This window comes from Acomys russatus, chromosome 25 (genome assembly GCF_903995435.1).
Source record: "Acomys russatus chromosome 25, mAcoRus1.1, whole genome shotgun sequence".
Classification (NCBI taxonomy): domain Eukaryota; kingdom Metazoa; phylum Chordata; class Mammalia; order Rodentia; family Muridae; genus Acomys; species Acomys russatus.
Window position 1 is genome coordinate 34,019,660 of NC_067161.1, and position 27,377 is coordinate 34,047,036.

The following is a 27,377-nucleotide window of genomic DNA, read 5'->3' on the forward strand; positions in this document are numbered from 1 at the left end:
CACACACACACACACACACACACACACACACACACACACGGAGGTGGTGGGGTAGCACAGTATATTTCTGCATCAAAACTTTGTGAGCTAATTTTTGTCTAACTACATTCTAAAAGTCTGATTCCAAAGAACGTGGGCAAACCTGTCCTGAGGCAAAATGTGTACACATTCGTGGTACAGGTGGGCTGCACTATACACAGGGCACAGGTAGGCAGGGTCCTTGCCTGGGCTTTTAGACATGAAAAGCCTCGGGCTGTGTGCTGCTGGTCCCACGTCTCGGGTCCTTGCACGTTTCCAGGGGTGTTCCTGTTTCTTCCTCTGGGAATCCAGACACAGCCCTCTCACCCCCGTCATCTCCTTAGGCCCTGAACCCTTTCAAAGCCTGGGAATCCATTTCTGTGCTGGATGAAGGCAGCGAGGAGGCTGTGCTGGGGCTCAGAGAACTTATGAATATGGAAGGCAGAGAGGGCCAAAGGGATTTCTTGGTGTGGGAATGTAGTAAGAGCCAGCCCATCCTCAGGCTCCCACCCCTCTGTCATGTTCGTGGTGTTTCAGAAGTGCATACCACAAACACCATGCAGCTGGGCAGGGATGTGTCTGGAATAACTCAGCAGGTCGGGAGATGGCTTTGTGGGCACTCAGAGGAGTGCATCCAGGGTCCTTTCTCATCCATGCTGCCCACTTCCCTCATGGACCACTCACTCCTCATTTCCCAGGCCCTCTCCTTGGGTGCCAAACCTGAAGCAGGCCCATGACCCCCACCCCCATTGTCCCCCCTTGGCTCCCCACCCCACCCTCACCCCCGCTGCTCAGAACCTTCACGATGAGAAAACCCCAAATGTCCCACCTGGATCCTGGAAGTTTCCAGTATGAACAGTGCCCAGTGGCAGGCTGAAGGAGGGAAGGCTCCCCCTCCATCCTACGCACATGCCCATGCTCTGACTGCAACGCCACTGATCTGGCTCAGAGCTCCTGGGTAGCTTTGTTTGGTTTTGACCTGGGATTTACTACCAACCTCCCAACACAGAAAGGCAAAGAGCAAGCTTTGAAACCCCAGGAAATCCCCAAATCCTGTCAAGTCTAAACCTGTTCAGCTTGCTGTCTGAAATGCTGTTTTCTGGGGCACCTGGGTTAGGGCAAGACTGGCCTCTAGAGACCATAGGGAGGCAGTGTTCCCAGCTCTGTGGAGCTTCTACAAGCGAAGTGCCCAGAGCAGTGATATGTTGAGGGTAGCTCTGCCTTGGCATCAAGACATGCCCCTCATACCAAGAGGAAGAGACGCTTCCTGCAGCCCTTAAAATCTAGTGGCTTTTTGGCTCAACCGAGAGGCTGGCAATTAGTGTGTCAAAGCAAGAAACTCTGAGACAGTCCCTCAGGCAGTGCCAAGCAGTGAGACACCAACTGGCACTCTGGCCTGTTCCATCTTCTCACGTGGCCAATCACTTACTTCCATGCCTAGCATACTCAAAGCCTCAAATGAGATCCCTGGCCAGGAAAGGCTTATTGAGCAGAGTGAAGCCACCTTGACCCTGGCCACTCACTACATGTCATGAAGCCTGCCTCTCCCGCACCATTGTAATAATAGAAGGCACCTCTGGAACTGTACACTGTCCTCCCCCAGGGAGCCTTGGTTAAGAACACCACAGATACTGCTGGCATGTCCTTCAACTCACATGAGAATAAAGTGCTCTGCCTGGCTGCTGAAGCTCAGGCCTGGTAGGCCCTCATCTCAGCCACCACCCGAGGTAGGGACAGCCCCCAGACTCTGCTGCGTTCCTGGCAACATACACTACGAGTCAATCTGCTCACTCCTCAAAGACCATGGCAGCTTAAAGTGCCAAGAGGGAGCATTTTCACTATGGTGGACTCATGGGAAGCTGAGATATCCCCACCCCAACAGCGAAACTCTTCCCTTTGGTACATGTCCAACTTCCCCATCCAGCTGTGCCCTGGTCCCAGCTCTCTCACTGCTTCCAGATGCAAATGAGGGGTAAGCGTAGGGAGTGGCCAGTGAGACAGCCCCCTCCCCGAGTCTATGAAGAGCTAGTCCCACATCCCAAAAGGAACCTGCGATCTCTCAGGGTGGATGGCAAGAGCGGCGGCTCAACTAACACAACAGTAAAAAGGAAGGTTCTTAATGCCAAGAGGGTTTTAGTTTTTATTCAAATCACCAAACATTATTCTTTCACTCTGTGGCCACCTGATGGATGTTCCAGTCAGCCATAAAAAGTGTAAAGTGATCCCTCTCCCAGGAATCTAGCCAATTCCGCTTTCTTTAATAGGGATGAAAGTGAGCGTTGTAAACGTCAAGTAGCAGATTGTGTGGCAACATCAGCTGAACCCCGCATTCACGAACAAATGTCCCACTTACCTAAACAAAGGTCTAGGTAGGTTTTATTCAGTTAAATCACCAGGTTCTGGGGTAAAGCTTGAGACATTTTGTCCATGTGAGGTGTTGACATAGGCTGGACCAGTCCAGTGAGTTTGGGGATTCGTGTGTGCAGATTCTGTTTGTGGTCCCCAATTAGACTTTGTACCTTCAACCTAGAAAGTTCATCAACTGAGATGACAAATGCAGATACCCCAGGGAAAGACCAGTGGAAACTAGCCAAGGACAGCTTCCAGCCTGTTGCCACTCCCCACTGAGTTCTGGGAAGATGAGCAGCTGCATGCTGGAGGTCCCTGCCACATCTCAGAGGAGGCCACTATTCAGTTCTCCTTAGCCACCGCTGGCTGTCAGAGCGCTGCCTGCCAAATACCTGGCCCAAGATACAGCCCTGCCAAATGCCTTTGAAAGAACCAACCCTTTCAGCTACAAATCTAGCCATGTCTGTGACAGCTGGCAGACCCACAGTACAAGATAAAGCCCATCCGACAGCCATGCTCTCCTGACCCTACACCTAGGTGGGGGGACCAGCACATGCCTGATATATGGAGGAGTGGGGACCTGATGTTAGGAGATTGGCTAGTTCTCGTTCTCTCTCTGTCTCTCTCTGTCTCTCTGTCTGTCTCTGTCTCTTTCCCTCTCTGTCTCTGTCTGTCTCTGTCTGTCTCTGTCTCTGTCTCTCTGTCTCTGTCTCTGTCTCTCTGTCTCTCTGTCTCTCTCTCTCTCTGTCTCTCTCTCTCTCTCTCTCTCTCTCTTTCTCTCTCTCTCTCTCTCTCCCCCCTCCGTCCCTTCCTCCCTCCCTCCACCTTTCTCCCAACCCCCTAGTTAGAGGCAGCTACACTCCACATGTATGTAGCGGGAATTCCCAACTTTGGTTGTCCCTTCCAGGCTCTCTCTTGGGAGCCAGCCAGGCTGACTCACTTGCTGCAGGTGGGAGGACTGAGGCACAGATTATGAAATAAGGCTGGGCCCTAAGTGGCTTCAGATTAGCCACAGACAAGCACAGACACCTCCATAGTATGCTTGAGTTGAGACCATAGTAACTGGTCCATTTAGCCGCCCCAGGAGCCAGCTTCGGGTCACCAGGTGGCATGACTATTGGAGCATTTGTCTATGTAGGTTTGGGGAACTGTAAAAAGGCTGTGTGTTTGACTATTCTCAAGAATTCTTAGGATTTTGTGGCTCTGTCAACACTATCCAAGGAACTACATCACGTTAGCGAAAATGTATCCAAAAGATAAGCCCATTGGTTGTGGCATTTATTGTTAATTGAATTTTCCCAGAAATGGCAGCTAAAAGATTGTTAATGCTCACAAATTTACATCAAGTTAAACATCTGTTCCTCGTAAGCTCAATTCCAGCAAAGTTGCAGTGCCTCATGAATTAGATCTGGGAGCAAAATGCTTCTTGCCCTTTGCACAGCTTAGCAGTTTCAAAATAGACCTCAGAATGACACATGGCCACCGAGGCTGGGATAACACAACCACTTGGGTGGGAACGTTGGCGCCAGACGCTTACACAAAATTTCTGCTTTGGTGGTAAAGATCACAGAATTGTCAGGACGAAATGAGGCAGTCAGGCAGATGGGGGAGCCAGGGCAGCTGTTCTGAAGAGAGAGGAGGCTGCCTATGAGCAAACTGAAGGACAAAAATAGGGATGGAGTCCTATCTTGTCCCTCAGGCCCTCTCTGGGGGTGCTGCCACGTGCAGTTCTGAGGCTCTGAGCTCTAGGTACAGGCCACCCTGTCAGATTAAAGATGGCTGTACCTCAGCAGATGGACCAAGGGTCTATACACTGCTCGGAAAAGTGGTCTATAACTCCCAGTGGCTCCTTGAGCACAGCCCACCAGCCCTACCACAGCCTTCCCCAGCTCCCCCAGCCACGTTACTTATGTTCCTCCCTGCTGTGACAAGATACCTGACAAGAAGTGACTTAAGGGAGAAAAGGGTTAATTTTGGTCACAGTTTGAAGGTACAGCCTGTCTTGGCAAGAACACGAAGCAGCAAGGAGTAGACAGGAAGTCGCCTAACCTGAAGGCCCATTCCCAGTGAGCCACTTCCTCCACTGAGGCACCATTGCCTAAGGGCTCCACGGCCTTCCAAACAGAGGCTATGAAGGATGATTCACTTTTAGCCTACATCACCTTCCCCTTAGCATGCACACACGGGCGCACGCGCGCACACACACACACACACACACACACACACACACACACACACACACACACACACTCATTTGTGAAAGAAAATCTATTGTAGTATAATGTTGGGCAAGCTGATTTCTGTGTCATCTCTCCAGAACAGTGGTAAAGGTCGCCCGAGTCTAGGGCTGACCAGTGAGGGACAAGACGGACAAAGGAAGCTGTCTCCAGCTGGAGCCCATCAGGAATGGGGTCTTCATTGCTACCTTGGGGTTCCCCAAAACCACTGCAAGCTCACATTCTGCCTGTGTATAAAGCTCTTCCCAGGCTCAGAGGGTCTCTGGGCTACTTTTCTGCACATTTACTGGGCAGAGGCCAGGCAAGCGATGGGGCCTTTCCTAATGCTATCCATAGCTGAATGCACCCTCAGGCCGTCCTTAAAGGTCTAGCCAGGGTAACCCTGGATAGAAGAGAGAAGAATTTTTCATCTGCTTCCTCTCCCAGGCCCTTTTTCAGGGAGCCACCTTGTGCCCAACAGAAGAGACCCTTCTATATAATCTAGTTTCCAAGCTCCCTGTGGCTGGCCACTCTGACCCCACTCCCAGGGTAGCCATCTTGTGAAGGCTTTGGGGTATCCACCAGGTGAGGTAAGGCACATGGACCCTGGCAATCCTAGGAAAGTCTGACTGTCCATGAACAAAGCCACATGCCCCATACTCAGGAGTTATCCCCTATGCCCACACTGCACTCAGGGAGCTGACACAATGAAAGGTCAGTTCCATCACCTTCAGATTTCTACCCTTCCCTGTCATTGCGACACTTATCCGAACCCCTCTGCCTCTCTTCTCCACAGAATTATGAAGTTAATAGATGTTTAAATACCTAACTTCCAAGTGCAGGTGCTAGGCCAGAGGCTGGGCTTGCACCTGCAAACCCAAGCCAACAGGGAACTAATGAGGTGCCCACTAGTTAGCCGAGGTTGGGGGGCTAGGAGGCTGGGGAGGTGGGGGTAGAGGTGGGGGAGTAGGGGGGGCTGGGGGATGGAGGGTGGGAGGTTAAGGTATAAGTACAGAAGGGAAGGTTGGAGAAGGGTGATGAGAGAGGAGTGAGACAGCAAGGAAGACGCCTGGTCATATGGAACAGAATATGGAAGGAGGTGGGAGAGGGCTAAGGGCCTGGGGAGAAAATAGCCTCAGTGAGGAAGGAGGAGGCAGCATCACACGAGCGCACGTATGCATGCACACACATACACACACGCTCCTCACCACTTCCATGCATGCACTCTTAGAATGTGGGCTTCTCGCTGCCTATCTGTCTCACCCGCTTTGTACCATGTTGTCCTCCCGTTGACCCTCTGGAGTCCTCCCACCCCACCCCACCCCACCCACACCCAGGAATGGAACTTCACCTGCCAGAGAATGACAACAGTTCCTTTGAGGCACGGTCTGGCAGAAGCCAAGTGGCTGATGGGATATTCACAGTTCCTCCCCCTGCTTCCCTTTGTTTTGCAATAGCAAGTATTCCTTTGATGGACACTTAATTCTGGAGGCAACTCCTGCTTCCTGTCCCCCTCCGCTCAAAATATTAAATGCGGCTCAGACTGCGCTCCTGCTATGATCCTCTCCCTCAGCGTGGAGGGAGGCCGGAATGGGAACACTTTAGAATCTTAAAGAGGGACAATTATTGAGGGAGCCGGATTAATGAGGTGTCATGACAACTTAGCCAGATCTGCAACTGACCTTTCTCATGGAGAACGGGCTTGATAAATGCAGTTCATTACCAACTTCTGACAGGGAAATAGGAACACACTCTGGGTGCCTCAGTACGCTGATCAATATTTTATCTGCCAAAGAAAGCCTGGTCTGGATGCAGGAGGATCCTGGCACTAACTGGACAACTTCTGCTGTATGGGAGACCCTAGGACAGCCAAAAAGTGGCATGAGTACCTTCTGACAGCCAGTCAGGCACTGAAAGGTCCCAGAGTGGAAATTGCCCCGGGGTTGAAGAAGTATCTGTATCTGTGGGTGGGTGGGGGATCCAAGATGGCTTCCTCATTCCGTGAGTCCATATGCATAGAGTTGTCAGTTATCTCAGTAAAGGAGACAAAAATGAATGAGCTACATCCCTCCTCACTGGGGGGTAACCTGCCAGTGTCATTAAAAGGACATCTCAGGCCTGGATGGCCATATGTACTAGCAAAGTCCCTTCATGGTTCCTGTTATGTCACAATGCTAGAAGCTGTTAAAGTGCCTAGGGCCTCCCACCCCGTCAAGCTTAGGTGGTCCTCAGGTTCCTGAGGCAGTGCTCATTAAAGGTGTTGGTGTTGGTTATATTAGCTACTTTTCTCATTGCTGAGACAAAATCGACTTAATGAAGGACAAATCTGCCTTCTGATTGAGGCTCACAGTTTGAAGGTACACTGTCATGGTGGAGAAGGCATGGGGACAGGACACACATTGCATCCACATTGCAGAGGCAGGTGACTTCTGGAACTCAGCTGGCTTCCTCCTGTTTTCCTTTGTACTGAGGCCCCAGCCCATGGGATGGTACTGCCTCTATTCGGCATTCAATCTCCATGGAAACTCCCTCACCTGCATCTCCAGAAGTGTCTGTCCTCAGTGATTCTAAACTCTGTCAGTTTGACAACGAAGACAAAGCATCACACAGGCCAAGTTCAGCAACCTGTAACACTTATGTTATGAATTCCCCTTGCTCCAGGCTGGCCCAGGAAGCCTTGGCAGTGGACCAGAGAGTGGTGCATAACAAGTCCCCAAACCTCTAGCACACACCCTCCAGGAAACTTCTCCTTCAAGGACCCAAGTGTGCTGAAGCCCAGGATAACACTGGACCTTGCCCTGGTCCAGAGATGCCACGTGTCACATGCCCTCCATTCCTGAACCCTAGGCAGAGGCTGACTCTGGCCAACTATGTTGACATGAGATACACACAGCAGATGAATATAGATGTCTGATTTTATTTATCTTGTTTTGTTCTGGTTTTTACTCTTTGAATGTCTCACTTTATATCCCTTGCTGGCCAGAAACCATATAACTGAGGCTAGCCTCAAACTTGTGGTGATCCTCCTGCTTCTGACTCCTGAGGGCTGTGACTACCACCCACCCCATGTACTGACCTGCTTACCTCTTCGATTGGCACATCATTCTTTTATCACCTGGAAGACAGGGGACAACTTTGGGGTTGTCCCTTTGCACAGGTCCCAGGGATGGTAATCAGGTCGGCACATGATGAACTAAATAGTTTGGAACTGGAAACAGGATTTTGGAGCCTCAGGTAGACGGGTCTGGCAGATGCAAACATGTGCAGTGTCCTGTGTGGCTGAGACACTCCTGTCTGTCTCCATCAAAGGGGGCAGTGTGGAGTACACACCAAAGCCAGCAAACTCTCCTGAGAAGACAGCCATCCTGGTCTCAAACATGTCTCAGGGAGGAAAGCTCACCCTCAGACTGAATTGGAAGGCTGGATGGTAGTGAAATGGTGGCACGGAGCTACCAGGAAGGCTTGTGTGTAGGAGAAGCCTCAAGTGTGTCCCCAGGAAAAAAGGGTAGACCACAGACTTTAAAGGGATTTCCTCTGTGGGTGCATAACTCCTGACACGTGGGGCTTTCTTTACTATGTCCTCAGTGTGTAAGGTTGGGGGCCAGGACTCTAGGCAGGTGACTTAATGATTTTCTTTTAGATGGAGTTCTCTAAGGCACTCATTTGAAGCATGACTACTCTACAGATGAAAAGCTATCTAAGACTCCCTGCCAGAGAGCCGAGCTGTAAGCCAATAGTACAATATCTGCCTAGCACTCACAAGGCCCTGGGTTTGGTCCCCAGCACTGCAGAGGACTGACAGGGGGACAAATCCTCAGGAAAGAAAAGACAGGACAAGAGTTGGGAAGAGCAGATTCCTGTGCCTGGATCCCGACCTGGCTCTCACACTAGCCTATGCCCCTCTGTCCTTCTGAGATGGACCAGCCACGCTCTCCTGCCTTGTTGTCCTCCACAGGCCTGTGAGTGACTCTGTGGCTCCGCTGGCCTCCAGATGTTCTAGATGTCCTGTACACCATGCCTCTCCCTCCTCTGCCTCGATCCATAGCTCTTGCCACATCACACTGCAGGTCTAACCTCTGTTCAGCCTCCCTCCCCCGCCCCAAAGCTGATCTCCTACTCCTTAAGACACCCTTTAAAGCCTTAGCATGACCGCATAGAATGCCAGTACATCCTGCTGCACAGATGGGAGCAATGTGGCCTGGAGACTCGGCGCTCACCTGGGCCTCCGGCTCGACTTCTAGACACAAGATCAAAGCCTCTGGGTGCTCAGAAAAACTGTATGAAAAAAAATTTTTTTTTGAGACATTGTCTCGTATAACCCAGGCTAGCCTCAAACTTGCTCTGTAGCTGAGGATGACCTTGAACTTCTGACCCTCTTGCCTCCACCTCAGGATTTCCAGGTTAGCAGGTGTGTACTACAACTCCCAGTTTTGTGCAGTGCTGGGAATTGAACCCAGGGCTTCTTGCATGCTAGGAAAGCACTCTAGCAGTTAAGTTGTATCCACAGCCTGAAGACTTTCAAGATTTGATAGGAGAACAGAGCCTAAGTTACCACAGCCCCGCAGCTCCACCTCAGCAGGACCCCCTCATGGTCTCCCAGCTGCCATGGTGGAGCTTGTCTAGCCACAGACTCTTGCACAGTGCAGCAGGCAGCTCCAAGAAGCTGTAGGAAGGTTAGGGGACCAGCAAGCCTAAGACCTCACTCCCCATCCAACCTGCCTGGTGTAGCCTTCAGGTGGCCCTGACATCCCAGGTTCTTAGGATGTGCATCGCCAACTAGCATGTCTGAGGGAGGCCTTCTATTGATACCATTTTGGTCACTGTAGACACCAGCTTCCCAGCATCTGGTGCAGGTGCCTGTCTCTGGGGAAATTCAAGTCCCTCCAGTTTATGCCCAGCCTCCACATGAATGACTATTTCTTTCAGCACCCACCCCTCCACTCTCATTCTCACATCCTTATCTTTGCTCTGCTTGCAAGCACCAGACTTGCGAGACCATGCTATACTTTTCAGAGAAGAAAAAAATCCAGCCGCCAAACACATTTTTTCCTAGCCATGCTCAATAATCCACAGCCATGTAGGTTGAAAAATGGGGTACATCAGCTTACAGGTCCTGGGCATTCTTAGGAACAGATCACCAGGCAAGAGAGGGATATGAGCAGGTGGGTGATGGAAGACGATGCTTGGCGACTCCCAGGGAGCGAATAGATTTTATTATATTGAACCCAGCAATTGATTTTTTTTCCTTCTAAATAAACACACAAAGGAAATAGTAATGGGCATTTGTTTCTGAAAAGAATCAATTGACCCCAAATTGGAAGGAAATCTAGAAACACAAACAAGTGCAAGGAAACGTATTTGGTCCATCTGGCCTTCTCTGATGAGAGACGAAGGGCAGGAGAAAGAAAGAGCTCCTCATATGGCTCTGCAGTCACCCTGTCATGGTCTTAACAACCGAAAGTGGGAGAGCGGCTACCAGTCACTGAGCACTGGCTCAGAGTAAAGCTGTGTGTGGCTATGTGCATTAACCCTCATAACAGACCCATGTGGGATGCACTGTTACCCCCTTTCTCAGATAAAAATCACTGAGGTGCCTTGTCCAAGGCTACACAACCTGGAAGCAGTAGAACTGAGACTCACAAAGCGAGTGGCCCCCAAACTTAAGCCTGTTCACTATCCAGCCCTGAGAGGTTAACTCAAGGGACGAGGCCCTGACCCCAGACAGTCCATACCCAGCTCCCACTGATCTTCCATGTAAAACGGAGGGTAGGGGAGCCCACACTAGTACTCCCAGGCTCAACAAGGCCAGGCTGAGGAAGTGTTTGGTGTCTCCCCCCGTCCCCTGGTCCCCCCGGGGAAGGGGGGGGGCGAAGCAGAGCTGGAGGACCACTGCTCTGTGACATCCCTGCAGCCCCGGTTTACTGGCTGCGCCCTGTACGGTGGCCCCATCACCAGCAAGATAAACTATGTCATGTCACTGTGCATCACAGGGCTCATTTGCCAAAGAACCATGCAATGCTGATGCGTTCAGCAAGCACACCCGTGATAAAAGGCCTAAGAGTAATGGGCTGTTGGCTCCGGTTTAATCTCCTAATGCTTCCTTTTGTTTCTTGGTCATGGACTTGTGTACACATGTTCGTTCTCAAGTAACCCAGCTCTGGGAGTGTACCTAATTACCTTAAGCAGGGATTATTAGCCCTGTTAACTAAAACTCCCTAATCTATGAGGCCAAGGATTCAAAAGCAGCCTTTAAGATAGGATTAAGACAAAAAGCGAACTGTGACAGAATGGAATCGGGGCTGGCTTTCCTCGCCCCACAGGACAGCAGCTGCAAATTCCACTGGAAGAATTCCCCGCCCCCTACTCTGTCCATCTGGTGCATATACTATCAGTATATGAGATCTGGCTTAAATATCAGTAGGCTGCGTGGGTGGGCAGACGAACAAGTGGGCACCCTCTATGACAGTGGCACTGCATACTGCACACTGGAAATGTCCCAACAGTTGCCATCTCTGACAGTGGCACTGTATACTGCACACTGGAAATGTCCCAACAGTTGCCCTCTATGACAGTGGCACTGCATACTGCACACTGGAAATGTCCCAACAGTTGCCCTCTATGACAGTGGCACTTCATACTGCACACTGGGACTGTCCCAACATTTGCTTATAAGCGACTTGGGTAAATGGATTGATTGATGGGTGGAACATTCTCTCAAGACCCTAGGATGCACTTGGCCTAACAACCCTGTCTTCTCTTTCCAGGTGACATGTGCACCATGGCTGGCTATGCTCGCCTCAAAAATGTCCTTCTGGCTCTTCAGAGCCGTAGACGGCCACTCCAACAGGGGACCCACAGGCAAAACCTCGCCTCCCAAAAGCGCCTGTTGGTGGAGTCACTGTTTAAGGACTTGGATAGTGATGACAATGGCCACCTCAGCAGCTTGGAGCTGGCTCAGGTGGGTATGGCATTCCGTTGGAGCTGTGGCCCATGTGGTAAAGAAACACTCAAGCTCCAGGGTTGGGACAGTTGTTCATACCTGTCTTTGTCACAGGTTGCTAGGACTTTTTGTCAGCACCTCTGAGAATGTCTTACACACAAATTCTTGTCCATGTCTCCCTGGCACCTGACACCTCAGCCTGTGATTACAAACCAGTTCTGATGCTTCCTCAGCTTGTAGGTAAAACCTGCCCCAGAGGGGCTGCCCATTGGTGTTTTCCTCAGAAAACCAGTCTTTGGTGCTTTGAGTCATTTTCAATGGCAGAAACATCAAAAAGGAGTAGTACTTGCTGTGGTGAGCATCTTTGGCACTCCAACCTAAGGGTTCCCAAAGCCTCGGCCCAGTGACAGTGATGCTCTTTGGCATCCTAATACCAATGACTGCCCCCTTCCCAGATGTTTTGCTTGTAGAAAGCCCTGTGTTCACCCTGCAAAGGCAGTGCTCTAAGAAATGCCGATGGATCTGACCCCCAAGCTCACCTCTTCCCCAAAGGCTGTAGGTTGGAAGATACCACTCTGCCCAACTACAAGGAGGCGCATGGGTAGTTAGTGTCTATATCACAAAAGAAGCAACATCACTGCCACAGCCAGTGCCAGGGAGAGAGGCCTGTAGGCCCTTGGTGGCAGGAAAGCTAGCATGAGACTGAAGGGCTGTGTTGTTCTGAGCCCAATCAAACTAGAGATAACCAAGGAAACAGGTTCAGTTTTCCCAGGCACTGTGGTCCATGGAGACAGCTCCACCCCAGAGACTACAGAGTGGTCACCCTGAGAAGAGGTGACAGAGATGCGTTCTCACCTTTGATGCCAACTTAGGGACTCTTAACCATGGTACATGGACCTCAACAAGATGGTAGCCTGGAGGTTGGGGCGGTGGCTCAGCAGGTAAGGCATCTGCTGTGCAAGTGTGAGGGCCAGAGGTCAGAGCCCCAGGAGTGTGTAAAAGCCAGGCGGGTGTGGCATCAACCTGTAAAGGACACAAAGATGGAATCCCAGAGCAAGCTCTGGCTTCAGTGAGAGGACCAGCCTCTCTCTATACAGCCAAAGGCAGTTGAAGAAGGCTTCCATATGCACATGCATGTGCAGCACTCAGATGCAAACATGCGCTTTCTCTCTTCTCTCTCTCTCTCTCTCTCTCTCTCTCTCTCTCTCTCTCTCTCTCTCTCTCTCTTTCTCTCAACATCAACATTGATAGCCAGATCACTGAACAAGCCCTTTGCCCATGGTGGATAAATACAGCCTTTTTGTTGTACGTAGGACAGCAGCTAAGAATATAAGCTAGGGGAAATAGTAGGACCCACAGGGTCCTGGAAATACAAGAAGAACTTTATGATAGGCAGATCTGGATCCTGGGGTCCTCCTCAAACTAAGGCACCAGCCAAGGAGAATATAGGCAGTAAGCTTCGAACCCCTACCAAGACCTAGCCGACGAACAGGGTATTCTCCACCGTTGAGTGGAGAGTGAGATCTGACTCTCACACGAACTCTGGTGCCCCTTTTCTGACCATGTCCCCTGGTTGGGGAGACCTGGTGGCACTCAGAGGAAGGATAGCAAGTTACCAAGAAGAGACTTGATATTCTAAGAGCATATATAGGGTGAGGAGGTCTCCCTCAGTCACAGACATAGGGGAGGGGAGAAGGAGGGAAATGGGAGGGAGGGAAGAATGGGAGGAAACAGAGGAAGGGCTAACAATCGAGATGTAATATGAATAAATTAATAAAATTAAAGAATGAAAAAAAAAAAGCCAACAGCCTGCAGGCAGGGTCTGCTGCCAGCATGCACGAGCTGGTGAGTCTCGGGTGGCCCCACACTCCTAGGTCTCCATCTCTCATCTGTGAACCTCACAGGGTCATTGCAAGAGTTAATGGTTCTAAAGCAGTAAGGCATGTGACATGTTTAGCAGTATACTGGGCACATGCTTGCTTTCCGTGGGCAGCAGCAACATCATCATCATCATTGTCAGGAGCAGCAGCATTCCCCCTTCATCCTTCAGCATCCTCTGTTATGAGATCGGGACTGCTACTGTCCCACTTCACAGATGTTTTAAGGTTTGGAATCTGAGGCCCTAGAGAATCAAGTAACCAATAACGTCATTCCACTTGCCATGCAAACCCAAGCATCCCAGGAGGCCTGCCGCCCACAGATGGCATAGTATCACCAAAACATCCCTACACTATCAGTAGTATTCAGCCCTTAGCTCTAGCTAAGACCCCAAGAGGCAGGGCTAGGAGCCCACATTTAACAAGAATGGCTCTGGGGAAGCCCAGAGTCTTGTTCATTAGGGATACCAGCAGGAACGCACCTCCACCCATTCCTCATACCACAGGCTGAGCAGAAAGCACGGGACAGGTGACATCAGCCTGCCCTGGGCAGAGGCAGTCATGAACACCCAGTACCAAAATCCAAGTGACTCCCAACGGACCTTCTGGGGTTCGTTGCTCTAACCTGACAGAGTCGTGGCCAGAGGCAGCTGAAGCCATTAACAAGCGTGGTAATTGGACTATGATTTCCTCTTTAAAATTTAATATATTTAAAGTCCATCTCATAAATCCACCAAGCAGAGCCCAGCTAATGCGAGCCTTGCCTTGACACTGACTCAGAGGTGCCGGAGGGAAGAACTCGTCTGTTCTATGAAAAGTTAATCAATTTCCAATGTAGAAATAGACAAAGGGAAATTTCCATCTTTGGAAGATTGATCTGAGGCGTCATGGTTGATCTCCTTTTTATCGAACACTCTTACTTGCTGGGTGAAGGGTCATTTTTTTTAATATTATCACATTAAATTGCCTTTAATACAGCAGACCAAGCTGGGAATGTTAAAGAGAAAAAAAATGTCTCTACCTCCACCCCAAAATAAAATAAAATAATTTCCTTTCTTTTGATTTCCTTTGTAGCATCTCCCTTGCCCAGCCTACAGCTCTTGGTACTCAGCCAAGTGAGGGTGCGTGGAATTTGTACCCAAATGACCTTTAGTGTGTGGCTGGCTATGATGGGGGCAGGAGTTCTGTGTCCTGTTAGTTAAACCATCACCACAGAGGAATCCTCAAGAGTCTGCCAATAGCACCTAAATCAGAAGCCGGACTGAGGTGGACATTTGTGGCCCTGGAAGAATAGGGAAGGCAGGGGTGGCCCGTGTCTCCCTGTGGCTGAAACATAATATGCCCCCATGGGCTCAGGTGTCTGAACCTGTGGTCCCGGCTGGTGGTGTTTGGGAAGGTCGCGGACTCTTTAGAAGTCAGAACCTTGATGGAGGAAGTGGGCCACTGGGGCAAGTTTAGTCTTAGTAGCCTGGTCCCCATCTCCCACTCTCCCTGTGTTTCCTGAGTGGTAATGTAACCTCACAGCCAGCATCCTGCTCCGCTACCATACCTTCCCTGCCACTGCCGTGTGCCCCATGACTTGACAGCACTCTGTCCCCTGGAACCGTAAAAACTCCCTTCTCCCTTTAAGTTTGTTTTTGTTTTTGTTTTTTGTTTTTTCAGGGTATTTTATCACAGCAACAGAAACTTAACTGAGACAGGTCTGGTCAGATCTGTTGACATGGCTTTGTCAACAATGCACATTCAGTCAGAACTTCTTCTGCTCTCACACCCTGACTAGACCTGGGGCATTTTTTTTTTCCAGCGACATCCATGATGCTGAGCTCACGGGTAACTCTGGCTTTCTCTTCTCACCTCACAGTATGTGCTAAAGGAGCAGGGCATGGATGGTTCCCTGAGTGGATGCTCACCAGGAGATCTCCTGCAATTTGATGACTATAATAGCGACGGCTCCTTGACCCTTGGAGAGTTCTACACGGCATTCCGTAAGTGAGACCTCTGCGCAGGGCTGTGGGCATGAGGACTAAGTTCCTCAGGTCTCCCCGTGCCATGGTGGTCGGAAGCTGGACTGTGGGTACTTAGAACACATGAGTCTCACCTCAGCAGTTTTCCAGGTGGATTTGACTTAGACATGAAAGAAGAAGTTGAGGTTGTTCTGTACAAGCCTGAGCTATAAGAACAGGGTAAAAGGAGATGGGCAGGGAGGAGAGGGCTCGCCCACCATCTGCCTTTTGAATAAAGATGTTCCTCATTGATGGACGGACTTGAGGCTGTAACTACAGCAGGGATATAGCAACAATCCTGATGTTTATCATCTGGATGTTTCCTGGAGAGGCATGAAGAAATGTTTACCTACCTCAGATATGACATCAGTGACAGACCACAGAAACGACTCCATTCAAGTCCAGCTTGGAGAACCAGAGGAGTTATTAGAATTATTTAAAGGAAACTGGATGACTCAAAGGTGGCAGTATCGCTGAAAACCTACCATAGCATGGGCCATAGTTCACAGAGTAACAGTTCCCTGTAGGATTTGAAGACAAGTCGGCTGGTCAGTTTTCTCTGCCCTGCAATTTCTGTTACTTAAATAACTTGAGGGGGCGGGTCCTGTGAGTCTTATGAGTCTTGTGAGTTTCAAGAGCTTCCTGGCCTTGTTTTATTTACCTCTTGAGTCATGAGCCTCCTCTAGGAGGGAAGGTTTCGATTCACAGGAAACTGTAGTGCTGAAGCTAGCGGCAACCAGGCTCCACTGGGGACCCTTGCCTGCAGGGTGACTAAACCAGAGGCTGGAGGTATGGCCAGGCAGAAGCTGGGCCTAGACACTAGCCAGGGATAATGGGGAAAATCTCTATGTTCAAGAGAGGTAGGGGGGTACCTAGGGAAGCAACCAACAGTAAGTACTCCTGTTTGGGTGGGGTGGGAGCTCTCAACCTTCCCCAGTGAACAATTGTCAGGAATTTTTTCTTTAATTAATGTACTGCTATAGCCTTTAGCTATTGGTTAAAGAGACCCAGCCATATATATTTCATAAGGTTAGGCATTGTCGTAATCTTGTGACCATCTTAGGGTGGTCTTTTAAATCCCCACCCCAAAGGAGATTTTTTCTTTCCTGGGAACTAAACAAGCTTTACAGAAGCTGAAATCTGCAGGTTTCTAGTTAAGACAGTTTGATCTTTAGCAAACAGGACTTGCTGTCTAAGCGGATATTGGTGGTGGTCACTTCTCAAGGAAGAAGAGCAAATGTGCACCCCTTCCAGGAACCAGAAGCAGAGTGCAGGTTTACAAGAGCAGACCGGTAGCTCAGTGTTAGCTCTGTGGTGTCAGATGAGACAGAGCTTCTCACTCCTGAGCAACTTCGCATTTCCCAAGTCAGCTTGCTAATCATCATGAGGACTCTTGCTGTTTCCCTCTGCATTTTCACTCCTATGAAAACCGAAGAGGTGCCCTGGGTGGCTCCTCCTAGAGTTCCCCACTGTGTGCCAAGCCTGCTTAGAGAGTCCTTCAAGCTAAGTCTAAGCTTGTTGACGTAGAAGCTAACCTTAGAAAGGTACATCTGGGCCCACCTAGGCCAGCTAGTGTGCTGGGCCCACACTAGAGACCAGAAGAACATGCTTTGCCCTCAAGGGTGCTGGGGTTGCTTAGAGCATGTATGTGTGAGCCCCATGATGTATTTGTGGGCACCACCTGCAAGCTCCAGCTCCTGATGGTGGGCATTGGCCTTGGACAGGCAGGAGATGGTGAACACCCTAAGGCATAGAATGCAGGATCCTTTCTCCTGGCACTCACCTAGAATTCTGTCTTTCCAGAAGGTGGTCTTGCAGTGTAGCAACACTTCTGTGAGCTCTGGGTATTCTCAAGAGGCATTTCCTCTCTGTCCTGATGGCAAAGGGACCTTTGTGGATGATAAAAAGATGCATTGGAGGCCATAAAGCAGAGAAGCAAGTGATTTCTCTCTGAAGGAGTTACTCAGTTGTCTGGTGTGGTTCTGTGGGAAAAGAGAAGGCTTCCCGGCTCGCAGCATCGTTAGTATCCAGGGTTATGTGTGCCACCATCACAAGGCTTTGCTTGATGTACTATGATTGTGTTTGCTTTCTAATGTCCTTGTCCCTTGCTGACTAGCAAACCCAAAACCTGTATTGCTGATTCTAGTTCATGATAAAGTGCGAATGACTTGTAGGCTTGTCCTGTTGCTAGAAGTCCCTGCCTGGAGCATCAAGGGCTTATTCCCCAACCATAAATCTTAAAATTTTAAAACGTTTCAGGAGCTGACTACTAAATGACCAGAAATTTTGTAAACACACAGTTGAGTAGTCAGTGGCTTTAAATCCACAGCGGTGGGGATTTTTACACCTCAGATATCTATAGCACGTAAAGGCTACTCAAAATGTGGATGATGATGATGACAACGACAACAACAACAACAGTGAAGGTGATGATTCAGAGAGACACATGCTAAGTGTTGACCTGACTATCACTAGAGAGACCCTCCCTGTTGAACCCAGGACTTGGTTCATCACTAACTTCACCATCCACATAATACTAATCCCATGGACCTCAGATGGACCAGGGAAGCAGCATCAGAAGGGACTACAGCCAGACTTGTTTGTCAAGTCAGGAAGTGCGGACAGAAGTGATGCATTCTAGAAATGCTGTCTAAACTCCAGCTCCTCTGCAAAGGGGTCTAGATCACCTTGCGACGTGCCTGTGTTGTGCAAGGAGCAAGTTTCTAGATGAGGTTAGTTAACCTGGGACAACCCAGCCTAGATGTGGACAGAGCCGTCCCACAGGCTGGGATCCTAGACTGCTTGAAAAGGGGAAGGCAGCTAGCACCATAATTCACCTTCTCTCTCTCTCTCTCTCTCTCTCTCTCTCTCTCTCTCTCTCTCTCTCTCTCTCTTTCTCTCTCTCTCTCTCTCATCTCTACTTCCTGAGTGTGGATACAATATATCCAGCCGCCTCATGTTCCTACCACTGTTGACTTTCTCACCTTGATGGCCTGTATCCCCTCAAACTGTGAGCCAAAACCAAACCCTTACATTGCTTTTGTCAGGCATTTGGTCATGGCAGTAGGTAAAGTAATTGATACAGCTATGTACCATCATTCTTGTGGCCAACGGATGCTACATCCTTGGTGCTGGGAATGGATCTAAAGCCAAACAGCAAGCTCTTGGCTTTGCTCTAGGGGAAATGCAGGCATCACTGCTGCCCATGAAGATAGACAGATAGTTTCCCTAATGAAGGCAGATCTAAACACAAGCCACTGCAGAAAAGGGGCCACATTGTCCCCTCAGTTCCAACCATAGGTCTCAGGAAGGGCACCCTGATGGCTGCTGCTCCCGTTCCTGGATTATCATTTGAAAAGCCTTCTAATCATCGTTATTGAAGCAAATTAGATTCTGCGGTTGCCTTGCACTTGTTTTGAACCAGGCAGCCGAACCATTCATCACAGCCCAGCCCAAATAATAGATATGCAATAAAATGTAAACTTGCAGCCATTGAGGAAGCCGCAAAATGAGTTAACCCAGCTATAAAGGCCTGACATGCTGAGGCTCTGAGCACCCAGGGATCAATAGCTTTTCAAAGTTATAGGAACCACAAACTCCCAGGGCTGTAGTGATAGATGTACGGCTGGGTGAGTTTTAAATGAGTAATTGAAATGAGACATACAGGCATAACTGATTCCCTAGAAAGCGGTGGCCATTCACGAAATCTCACTAAAAGCCAGGCCTATCTTACACATCTCAGCAGCGACATTTCGGGCTTAATTTTAACAGCTGGAGTTGATGGGCTGGCAGAAGTTGAGCGCTTGGGGTTTCATTTTCTAGTTTCTGTTTTGAGGCAAACTCTGTCACTCTACTGAGGAGGATAGGTATGAGTGGTGGCATACACTTTTAATCTTGGCACTTGGGCGACAAAAGCAGACTGCTCTCTGACCTTCAGGCTGTCCAGGCCTATATAGTGAGACCCTGTCTCAAAAAACAAACAAACAAACAAACAAAAAAGGAACAAACAAACAAAAACAAAACAAAGATGATGGGTCTGGATGTTTGCCCTGCAAAAAAATGACATACATGGATAAGTTTGGGTGGGGACAGAGAGGACACTTCTGATGAGGATGTTCTGGTGCGGTAGTCCTGCCCCTTCACTGAGGCTCCGTGGCTACCGGCTGCCCTGCTAAGAGTTGCAGGAGGGAGAGGTTGCATCTCCCTCCTGGCTTTAGGAGGTAGGTGAATACCATGCTCCGGAAAGAGGACACGGGACAGATGTGTAACAATGAGAACCAGATCTCTCTCTCTCTCTCTCTCTCTCTCTCTCTCTCTCTCTCCTCTCACCAGATCTCTCCTCTCTCTCTCCCTCTCTCTCGCTCTCTCTCTCTCTCCTCTCCTCTCTCTCTCTGTGTGTGTGTGTGTGTGTGTGTGTGTGTGTGTGTGTGTGTGTGTCTACAGGTGTGTGTGTGTGTCTAGTGTGTGTGCAGGTGTGTGGAGGCCAGAGAACAACTTCAGATATAGTTTCTTGGGCACTATCCACCTTGGTTTTTGAGAGGGTTTCTCATTGGCTAGAAACCCACCAAGTAGTCAAGGCTGGCCCGCCCGCAAGTCCCAGAGATCTGCCTATGTCTGCCTCCCCAGTACTAGAGTAGTACAGTCACATGCCGCCAGGCTGAGCTTTAGGGAGGCGGGTGTCTAAGATCAAACATGGGTCCCCATGCTTGCAGCTGAGCCATCTCCTCCACCCCGTGCACCCATCTGTCTCTGACCATCAGGCAGAGCTAGGACTCCCACCCCAGTCACCCATCCCGTAACGCTGACGGGCATGAAAGATGAAGGAGGCCCCCCTGTCCCACTCCATCTATCAACTAAGCATTGTTTTCAAGTTCCTTTTGACAACCCAGATCAAAGTCAGGTCTAGGAACTAAAGACACCGTGTCCTCTCTGTGTGTGTCCTCCGCCTCCCTCCCTTCCTCCCCCACAGCCACCTGTCCCTGCTATGGCAGAGACCCAGGCTCCAGAGCCGCTGGAAAGCAAACAGGATGCAAGCTGCTCCTGACTGTTCATCACAGTCAATTAACTTAAAAGTCGCTCACCTAAAAAAAGCTTCTCGATTCTGCATGTTTTTACACTTTTCACGAATGTTCAAGTTGGGATCATGGGGAAAGAAACAGGTCGCTTAATGATGGGCTATTTTTTTCCCCTCTTTAAATTCATTATCAGTTCCTTCTACTTTTCAGAAAGATACTCGTCCGATTAATTAATCCTCTGAGGGCAAGCCCAGCAAACGTGTGGGCTGGGGTGGGGGTGGGGGCAGGTTTTGAGCTGCCATGTGAGCTTCAAATGGTAACATTTCAGATCACCAGCGATGCCAGGGTGCTGACAGGGTGGGAATCAGACCCAGGCCTCTTTCTGGCACCTGGGAGCTCCAGGCATGCAGAAAGGTGGGAAAGGTGTGCTGGTCTCCTCACTGCACGACTCCTGTAGCCAGGGCAACTCTGAACCAGATAGACCTCATGAAGCTGCCTGTGTTTTTCCACCATCTTTGCGGCAAAGTGGAAGGGAGGCAGTGTCTATCTGCTCATATCTTATCCCCTGGGACCAGTAATGTCTGACACTTTCCAGGCTTCCATACCCACCTCCTCAAACCCAGTGATCACCAAGGTGGTGGAATAAAACAGCCATAGTCCTCCGACCGGCTCTCTTGGGCTGGTCACCCACATCGAGTGACTGTGAGTGCAGTTGTAGGTGGGCCCTGCTTCATCCTTGCCATTAGTTCCTAGGTTATGAGCAGTTAGGGTAGGTTAGAGGATGGCTTCAGAGCCCACACCACCCTCAGGGGCTGTGGTTGGTAATGGGCTCTTACAGTCATAGAGACACCATTAGCATTTACCATGTTCCAGCAATGTGCACAGAGTCCACTTTTTCAGGTAAAGAAACAAACTCAGTGAAGTTTAAATATCCAACCTGAGGTTACATGGCCAACACATAGCAGAATTGGCATTGCCCATGCACATGATTCCAGAACCTTCTCATGCATTTAAACACTCTTGACATTCCCCTCAGCTGTCCCCACACTTCAAGGTCATCCCAATAGACTCCTCCCCAAAGAAGTCTTTCTCGCTCCCTCCCTCACATGGGCCAAGCCCTGCACCCCATCCTCTGAGATCCCATAGACAGTCCCAGGCTTGCCTCTGTTTCTCTTCCTCCTCCTCCTCCTCCTCCTCCTCTTCCTCCTCTATCCACTTTGAAGTCTCAAAACCACACTCATTGCCTCTTTCTCTTCTCAGTAGTTTGCTACTGCATTGTGAGGCCCAGCATTTTCTGCCTTTGTTGGAGCTCAGTCTTCCTTTTTTTAAAGATCCCAGCTGGAAGCTGTCAACGGCCTCAGTGCAGGGCAACTGAATAGCAGAAAATGAACTAATTATAGGTTGTTATGGGAAAATCTATTATATACAACTTGCAAAAAACTCATTAAAATATGGTGCTTTGGTGATTTTTTTAAGCCTTACTCTTGGAGGGGGTGGCAGGATGGGGTGTCTGGACACCTTGCCCATTATTATTACCCCAGAGCTACAGAGCCACCTCATGTTCACAGGGTCAGGCAGCCCAGCCTGACTTCATATATCATAAAAATACTAAAAATTCTGCGTGGAGCTCTCTGGATATTAGTAAATGCTTTAAAACAGCTGCAGAGGAGGCAAAAGATTTGGTTACAGAGATATAAATGAGAACAGTTGAAATGTCAGCCTTTTACAGGATAGCAACGTATTGGCATCATGAATCTCGCTGTTTTTTGCAAAGCTTTTGTGGAAACTTGAATGCGCAATTCAGCACTGAAGGTCATATTTCTGACTTCCATGCTTGCTCCCCTGAATCGTAGTGTTGGGGAGGCTTAGGATGTGCGAGCTTGAGCTATCCAAAGCCTATATCTCAATGAGGGTACTTATGTGGCCAAGGTTGCCTCCAAGGCAATAGTCCAGAAAGAATACTTACAACACAGAGTGAAAACCTGAACAGTGAGTGGGCTTGCCTCCGTGGCCTGCCAGTAGCACCTGTGCCTTCCTGTGGGCATGGCTGGCAGGGAGTGAGAGGTACCTGGTGATGACCAGGTGCTCTGAAGTGAGAGGAAGCACACCTGAAAGGCTCTAATGGTTTAGGTGTGGAGTGTCCCCCACAGGCTCATGCAGAAACACTTTGTTCCCACCTGGTGGTGCTGTTTTGGGAGATTGTAGCCTCTTTCAGAAGTGGGACCTAGATGAAAGAAGTGGGTAGCTTGGAGTGGGAGTGGTCTTAAGGCTTATGATCCAGCTCTACTTCCTGCCCTGTCTTCCTGACCCACTCAGCAAGCAGCCTTACACACTCCTGATGTTGTCGGTACCTGCCTGGATGGGCCACACCCCAAAACATGAGCCAAAGTCAGTATTTCCCTTCATCTGCCCTTTGTCAGATGTTTGGCCATAGCAATAAGAAAGTAAAGGATACAAAGGTGGGCCTCCCATGGCTGGACCCTTGACACATAGCCGTGAGTCCACTGCCTTGATCTTTCCTCCTTCTCTTACCACAGATTTTCAGATGCAGGGAGAGTCTTTTGCAAGACCCTACAGCTATCATTATGAGGCCCAGTCTGTGGTCTGCACAAGACATGTGACCTAAAGTTGAGAGGGCAGTGGTCAGAGGACGTCCATGATAGCACATGATGACTGAGTGAGCATCCCATGGGTCACACTCAGTATCAAGCCCCAATAGCATGGTGACCTTGATAAGCACAGACTGAAGAGTCATACCTTGGGAGCCAAGAAGCTCTGAGTAGGTAGAGAGAGCTATCTGGTGCCTATGCTGCTACTTAAACACCAGGTAAGAGGGGATTGCAGACCCCAGACCACCAGATGTTACCTCATCTTAAATTCCCCATACAGCTGCCCCTTCTTGTCATGGCTCTCACAGGCGCCACTCCATCCCTAGAGACCAAGGTGGCTTCTAACTACCCCAGAACTTTCCTGGGGCCTCCCTCTGGGTCCAAGGTTGAGACAGAAAGGGTAGTGGGTGGCTGGAATATTGACAGAGGCTATAGGACTAAAGAGTATCCACAGAGGTGGCAGGGGACAAGGCAGAGGACAGAGGGATAAAATGAAAGGAGGGAAAGGCTGGACATCTCCACTGGCAAAGAGGTCCTGTCCCCCCTATATAATCTAAGTTACCTCCCAGCCCAGCTGGCCTTCTGCCATGTTCCCACTCACTCCATGCTGACCTCATTGGCCTCTCTTCAGAAGCTGGCCCTGGCTACCTGTATGACTAGGCACCTGGCCGAATCTGTCAGATGTCTCCCAGAGGCTCCTTAGAGACTGAGGAAGGTCAAGGCCAAGAGTCTGGCAATGAACTCTGCAGTAACATGTGTAGACCCAAGTCGTATCCACTTTCTGTGTGTACAGGACCTACAAAGTCCAAGGTCGTGGTCACTATAGAAGTTAGTCTTTCTGGCCACTTGTGTCCTTAAGGATATGGGACCACAGCAAACGAGCAAATGAACAAGCCAATGAGAGACGCTCTCTAGTGATGGAGAAGCAGGCGTTCTGACTATGTGAAGGAGGACCTACCTACTAAGCATCTCTGATTCAAGCTTATATAATCAGAAACAGGAAAAGCTCTAGTCTCCTCTGCCCTGACTCCCCCTGTGAGTCCCACCTAGAGTTGGGCAATGACCAGAGAACAGCCAGCCAGATTGATCTCAGCCTCTCGGCCACAGTCCTGCTCCTGGTGTGGAGCTGCCCCCAGGAAGATGTGCAGCAGCTGGCATGCTGAGCCTTGGGGAGAGGTCCCAGATGGCATGGGTGTTTTGTCTTCAGAAAGGGTTTTAGATGGAACAATTGCTTGTGATCTGTTAGGAAATTTCCTGCAGCTGTGGATGGACCCATATCCACAGGGCTTCATTCTTGAGCCAAGTAGGTTAATTGAGTAGGCTGCCTGAGGTGTTCTTAGCCACCCCACTGTCCCCTGTCTACATGGCACCTCTAGGTTCATAGTCTTCCTGGACACTTGGGAGACTTCCCAGGCAGAGCTTCTTCCAGCCAGCCACTGCTGACTCTCCAGAGCCACCGTAGGCCACACACAGGTCCCCAGAGCCCAGGGAGACTGGAGGCTACAGAGCTCCATCCAAAGCCAGGTCACCCATTGCAGATCTGTCCACACACAGCAGGAGCTGCAGCTGAAGACTTGGGGGGAGCTTCACACCTTGCTCTAGCCAGGACCCTCTAGGGTCTCCACTTTCTTCCCCTACAGTGTGTGTACAGCAAACACACTCCACTCACAGACTGCCACAGAGGGTAGGACCCTGGGCCATCACCTGCAGCTGGTACATCCCGGGTGCTTTCAGACACATATAACTTACACCCCTCCAGGACCACACACAAGAATAGCACAGTTATTGGCTGAGGGGTGGGCAGTTACTGTACAGAGTGTCCTGGTTAATCTGGGGGCTTCTGGCTCTATAGAGAAGCTGAAGTCCCAACGAGCAGACTTTTCAGAAGTGTCCCCACTCTCCCTTGAGTTAACAGGTGTCTGTAGGAGGTCTTCCTCTGAAATCCAAATGGCTTCTCAGCTCCCCAAAACAAGCGCACTTCCAGAGGCAATGTTAGCCCTGTCCATCTGTAGAATTGGCCCTGACCCGGGAGCTCTTAGTCGTAATCCCAGCACTCGGGGAAGCAGAGGCAGGTGGATCTCTGTGAGTTCCAGGCCAGTCTGATCTACAGAGCAAGTCCAGGACAGCCAAGGCTACACACAGAGAACCCCTGTCTTGAAAAACCCAAAACCAACAAATAAAAACAAACCAACAAAAAGAATTAGCCCCAACCTTCAAAAGGCCACTTCTGTTTCTACGTGATGGCACTGAAAACACACTGGTGACTGGCAATAGGTTCAAATGTAAAGAAATAAGGACTTGGAGGCAAAGGTTATGTCCCTGCCTTTGTGTATGTTCAGAGCGCCCATCACTCAGCATCCCTCACTAGTATCCTGGTACCAGCTGACAACCTAGGAGCTCTCAAGAAGCTTGGGCTGAGCCCTGGCCTGGAGGCTGCTGCCATAAACCATATTCAGGCTACATCGTTCATACTCAGGACATGGTAGGATATTTAAGGATTGAGTTGGTATAGTCTGAGCCTATGGCTGGTTCAGAGAGAATGAATGAAAGTGGATAGGCTGGGCAACAAAGAACTAGAGGTCATATAACTCATCATCAAGAAAGCTCCTGATGCTGACCAGGAGCCATGGCAGCCTCTGGTATGTGCTCACTCACTGGATGAGCAGATGGGCCTGGAGCAGGCAGGGTCCATCCCTGTGGGCGAGCAGAGCCCCACGTCTCCTTGTACCACCCAACATCGCCTAGCACCAGAATCCATGCAAGGTAAGGCAGACCCCCACCCTCCTGCCAGCAGGGCCTGCCACAACACAGCCCTGCCTTCCTGCCATGCCTCCTGGGAACGATGACATATGAGTGGCTGCCAGTGAGTGACCGGAACTTCCTCATGAAGCTCAGGGTTCTGGGTTTGGAAAGGAAGAGAAATTGTAGAATGTCTTCCAAAGAGGTAAGGAGCTGAGAAAGCAATAGTGGTCACCCCAGAGCAGGCCTCAGGCTCAGTAACAGCCCTTTACTGTTAGTCAGGATTCTCTAAAGGAACAGGACTGACAGAATAAAACACACACACACATACACACACCAACACACATGTACACACACCAACATACACATACACACACCAACACACACGTACACACACCAACACACACATACATACACACCAACATACACACACCAACACACACATACACACACACCAATATATGCATACACACACCAACACACGTATACACACACCAACATACACATACACCAACACACAAATGCACACCAACATACACACACATACACACCAACACACACACATACATACACACACCAACACACACATACACACCAACACACACATACACACACATACACACCAACACACACACACATACACAAACATGCATATATATGCATACACATAGGGATGGGCTTTATTAGAGTGACATATGGGCTGTGGTCCAGGCATTCCAGCAATGGCCGTCTTCCAGTGAAAAGGGCAAGAATCTGGTAGGCCACAGGTTGGACCTCTCAGCAGTCCCATTCTGGTACTGACATCCCAGAGGACCCCTGGGGAGCTGCCAGTCATCAATCTGTATTAAGAGTCCTAACACCAGCCAAGGAATGCTTCAGCAAGAGGCTGGATAAAGCTGCCAGTGAGAGTGAGGGCAAGCAGGCAAAACGCAAAAGCTTCCTTCTCCCATGTCTTCTTTTTATATGGGGTACCATCAGAAGGGATGGCCCAGATTTGGGGTGGGTCTTCTCACCTCAAATGATCCAATCAAGAAAATCCCTCACAGGTGTGCCCAGTGGCTTGGGTTTCAGTTGATTACGGAAGTAGTTAAGTCGGCAACCAGCATTGGCCATCACAGGGCCCCATGCCTCCAACCTAAATCCGTGTCTGCCGTGGGGGCTACTTGTTGGACTGTGTCATGCAGAGGCCACGTTCTGTCCACCTGGGTCCTCCCATCCCCTCCCCCCTGCTTCCAGCCAAGGGTGTGATGGAACATTCCCAGTCCTGAGGGCGCAGTGGAGGGCATTTGAAGACTCCATAGAGCATCCTTTCAGGGAGGGCAGCTCCCACTGGCAGGGGAGTCTTTGGCAGCTGCTTCTGACTTAAGGGCAAAGGTGGTGCGTCTCTACTGGCAATGCTGTAACCATAAAAGGATGGCCTGAGCAGGACCCCTGGGTCCCCCCAAGTCAACTCTGCATCCTACAAACTGGATGCTCACTTCAGAATATTCATGGCCAGACTCTCCACCGCCTCCCCTCCCCTACCTGCCTTCCAGCAGTGGCTTGGGAAGAGTTTGAAAAGAAGCCCATGCAAAGGGAGAGCAGAGATGGTAAGAGGCCGGAGGGAGGGTT

General features: G+C 49.9%; 1 protein-coding gene across 1 annotated transcript in view; it reads left to right on the forward strand.

Annotated features, from left to right (window-relative positions):
* The window catches only part of Fstl4 (follistatin like 4), a 409,490-nt gene that overhangs the window by 280,034 nt on the left and 102,079 nt on the right, over positions 1–27,377 (forward strand). The window contains exons 5-6 of the mRNA XM_051167894.1: positions 11,348–11,541; positions 15,262–15,385. Of these exons, the coding sequence (XP_051023851.1) occupies positions 11,348–11,541; positions 15,262–15,385 (318 nt within the window). The remainder of the gene's footprint in view (positions 1–11,347; positions 11,542–15,261; positions 15,386–27,377) is intronic.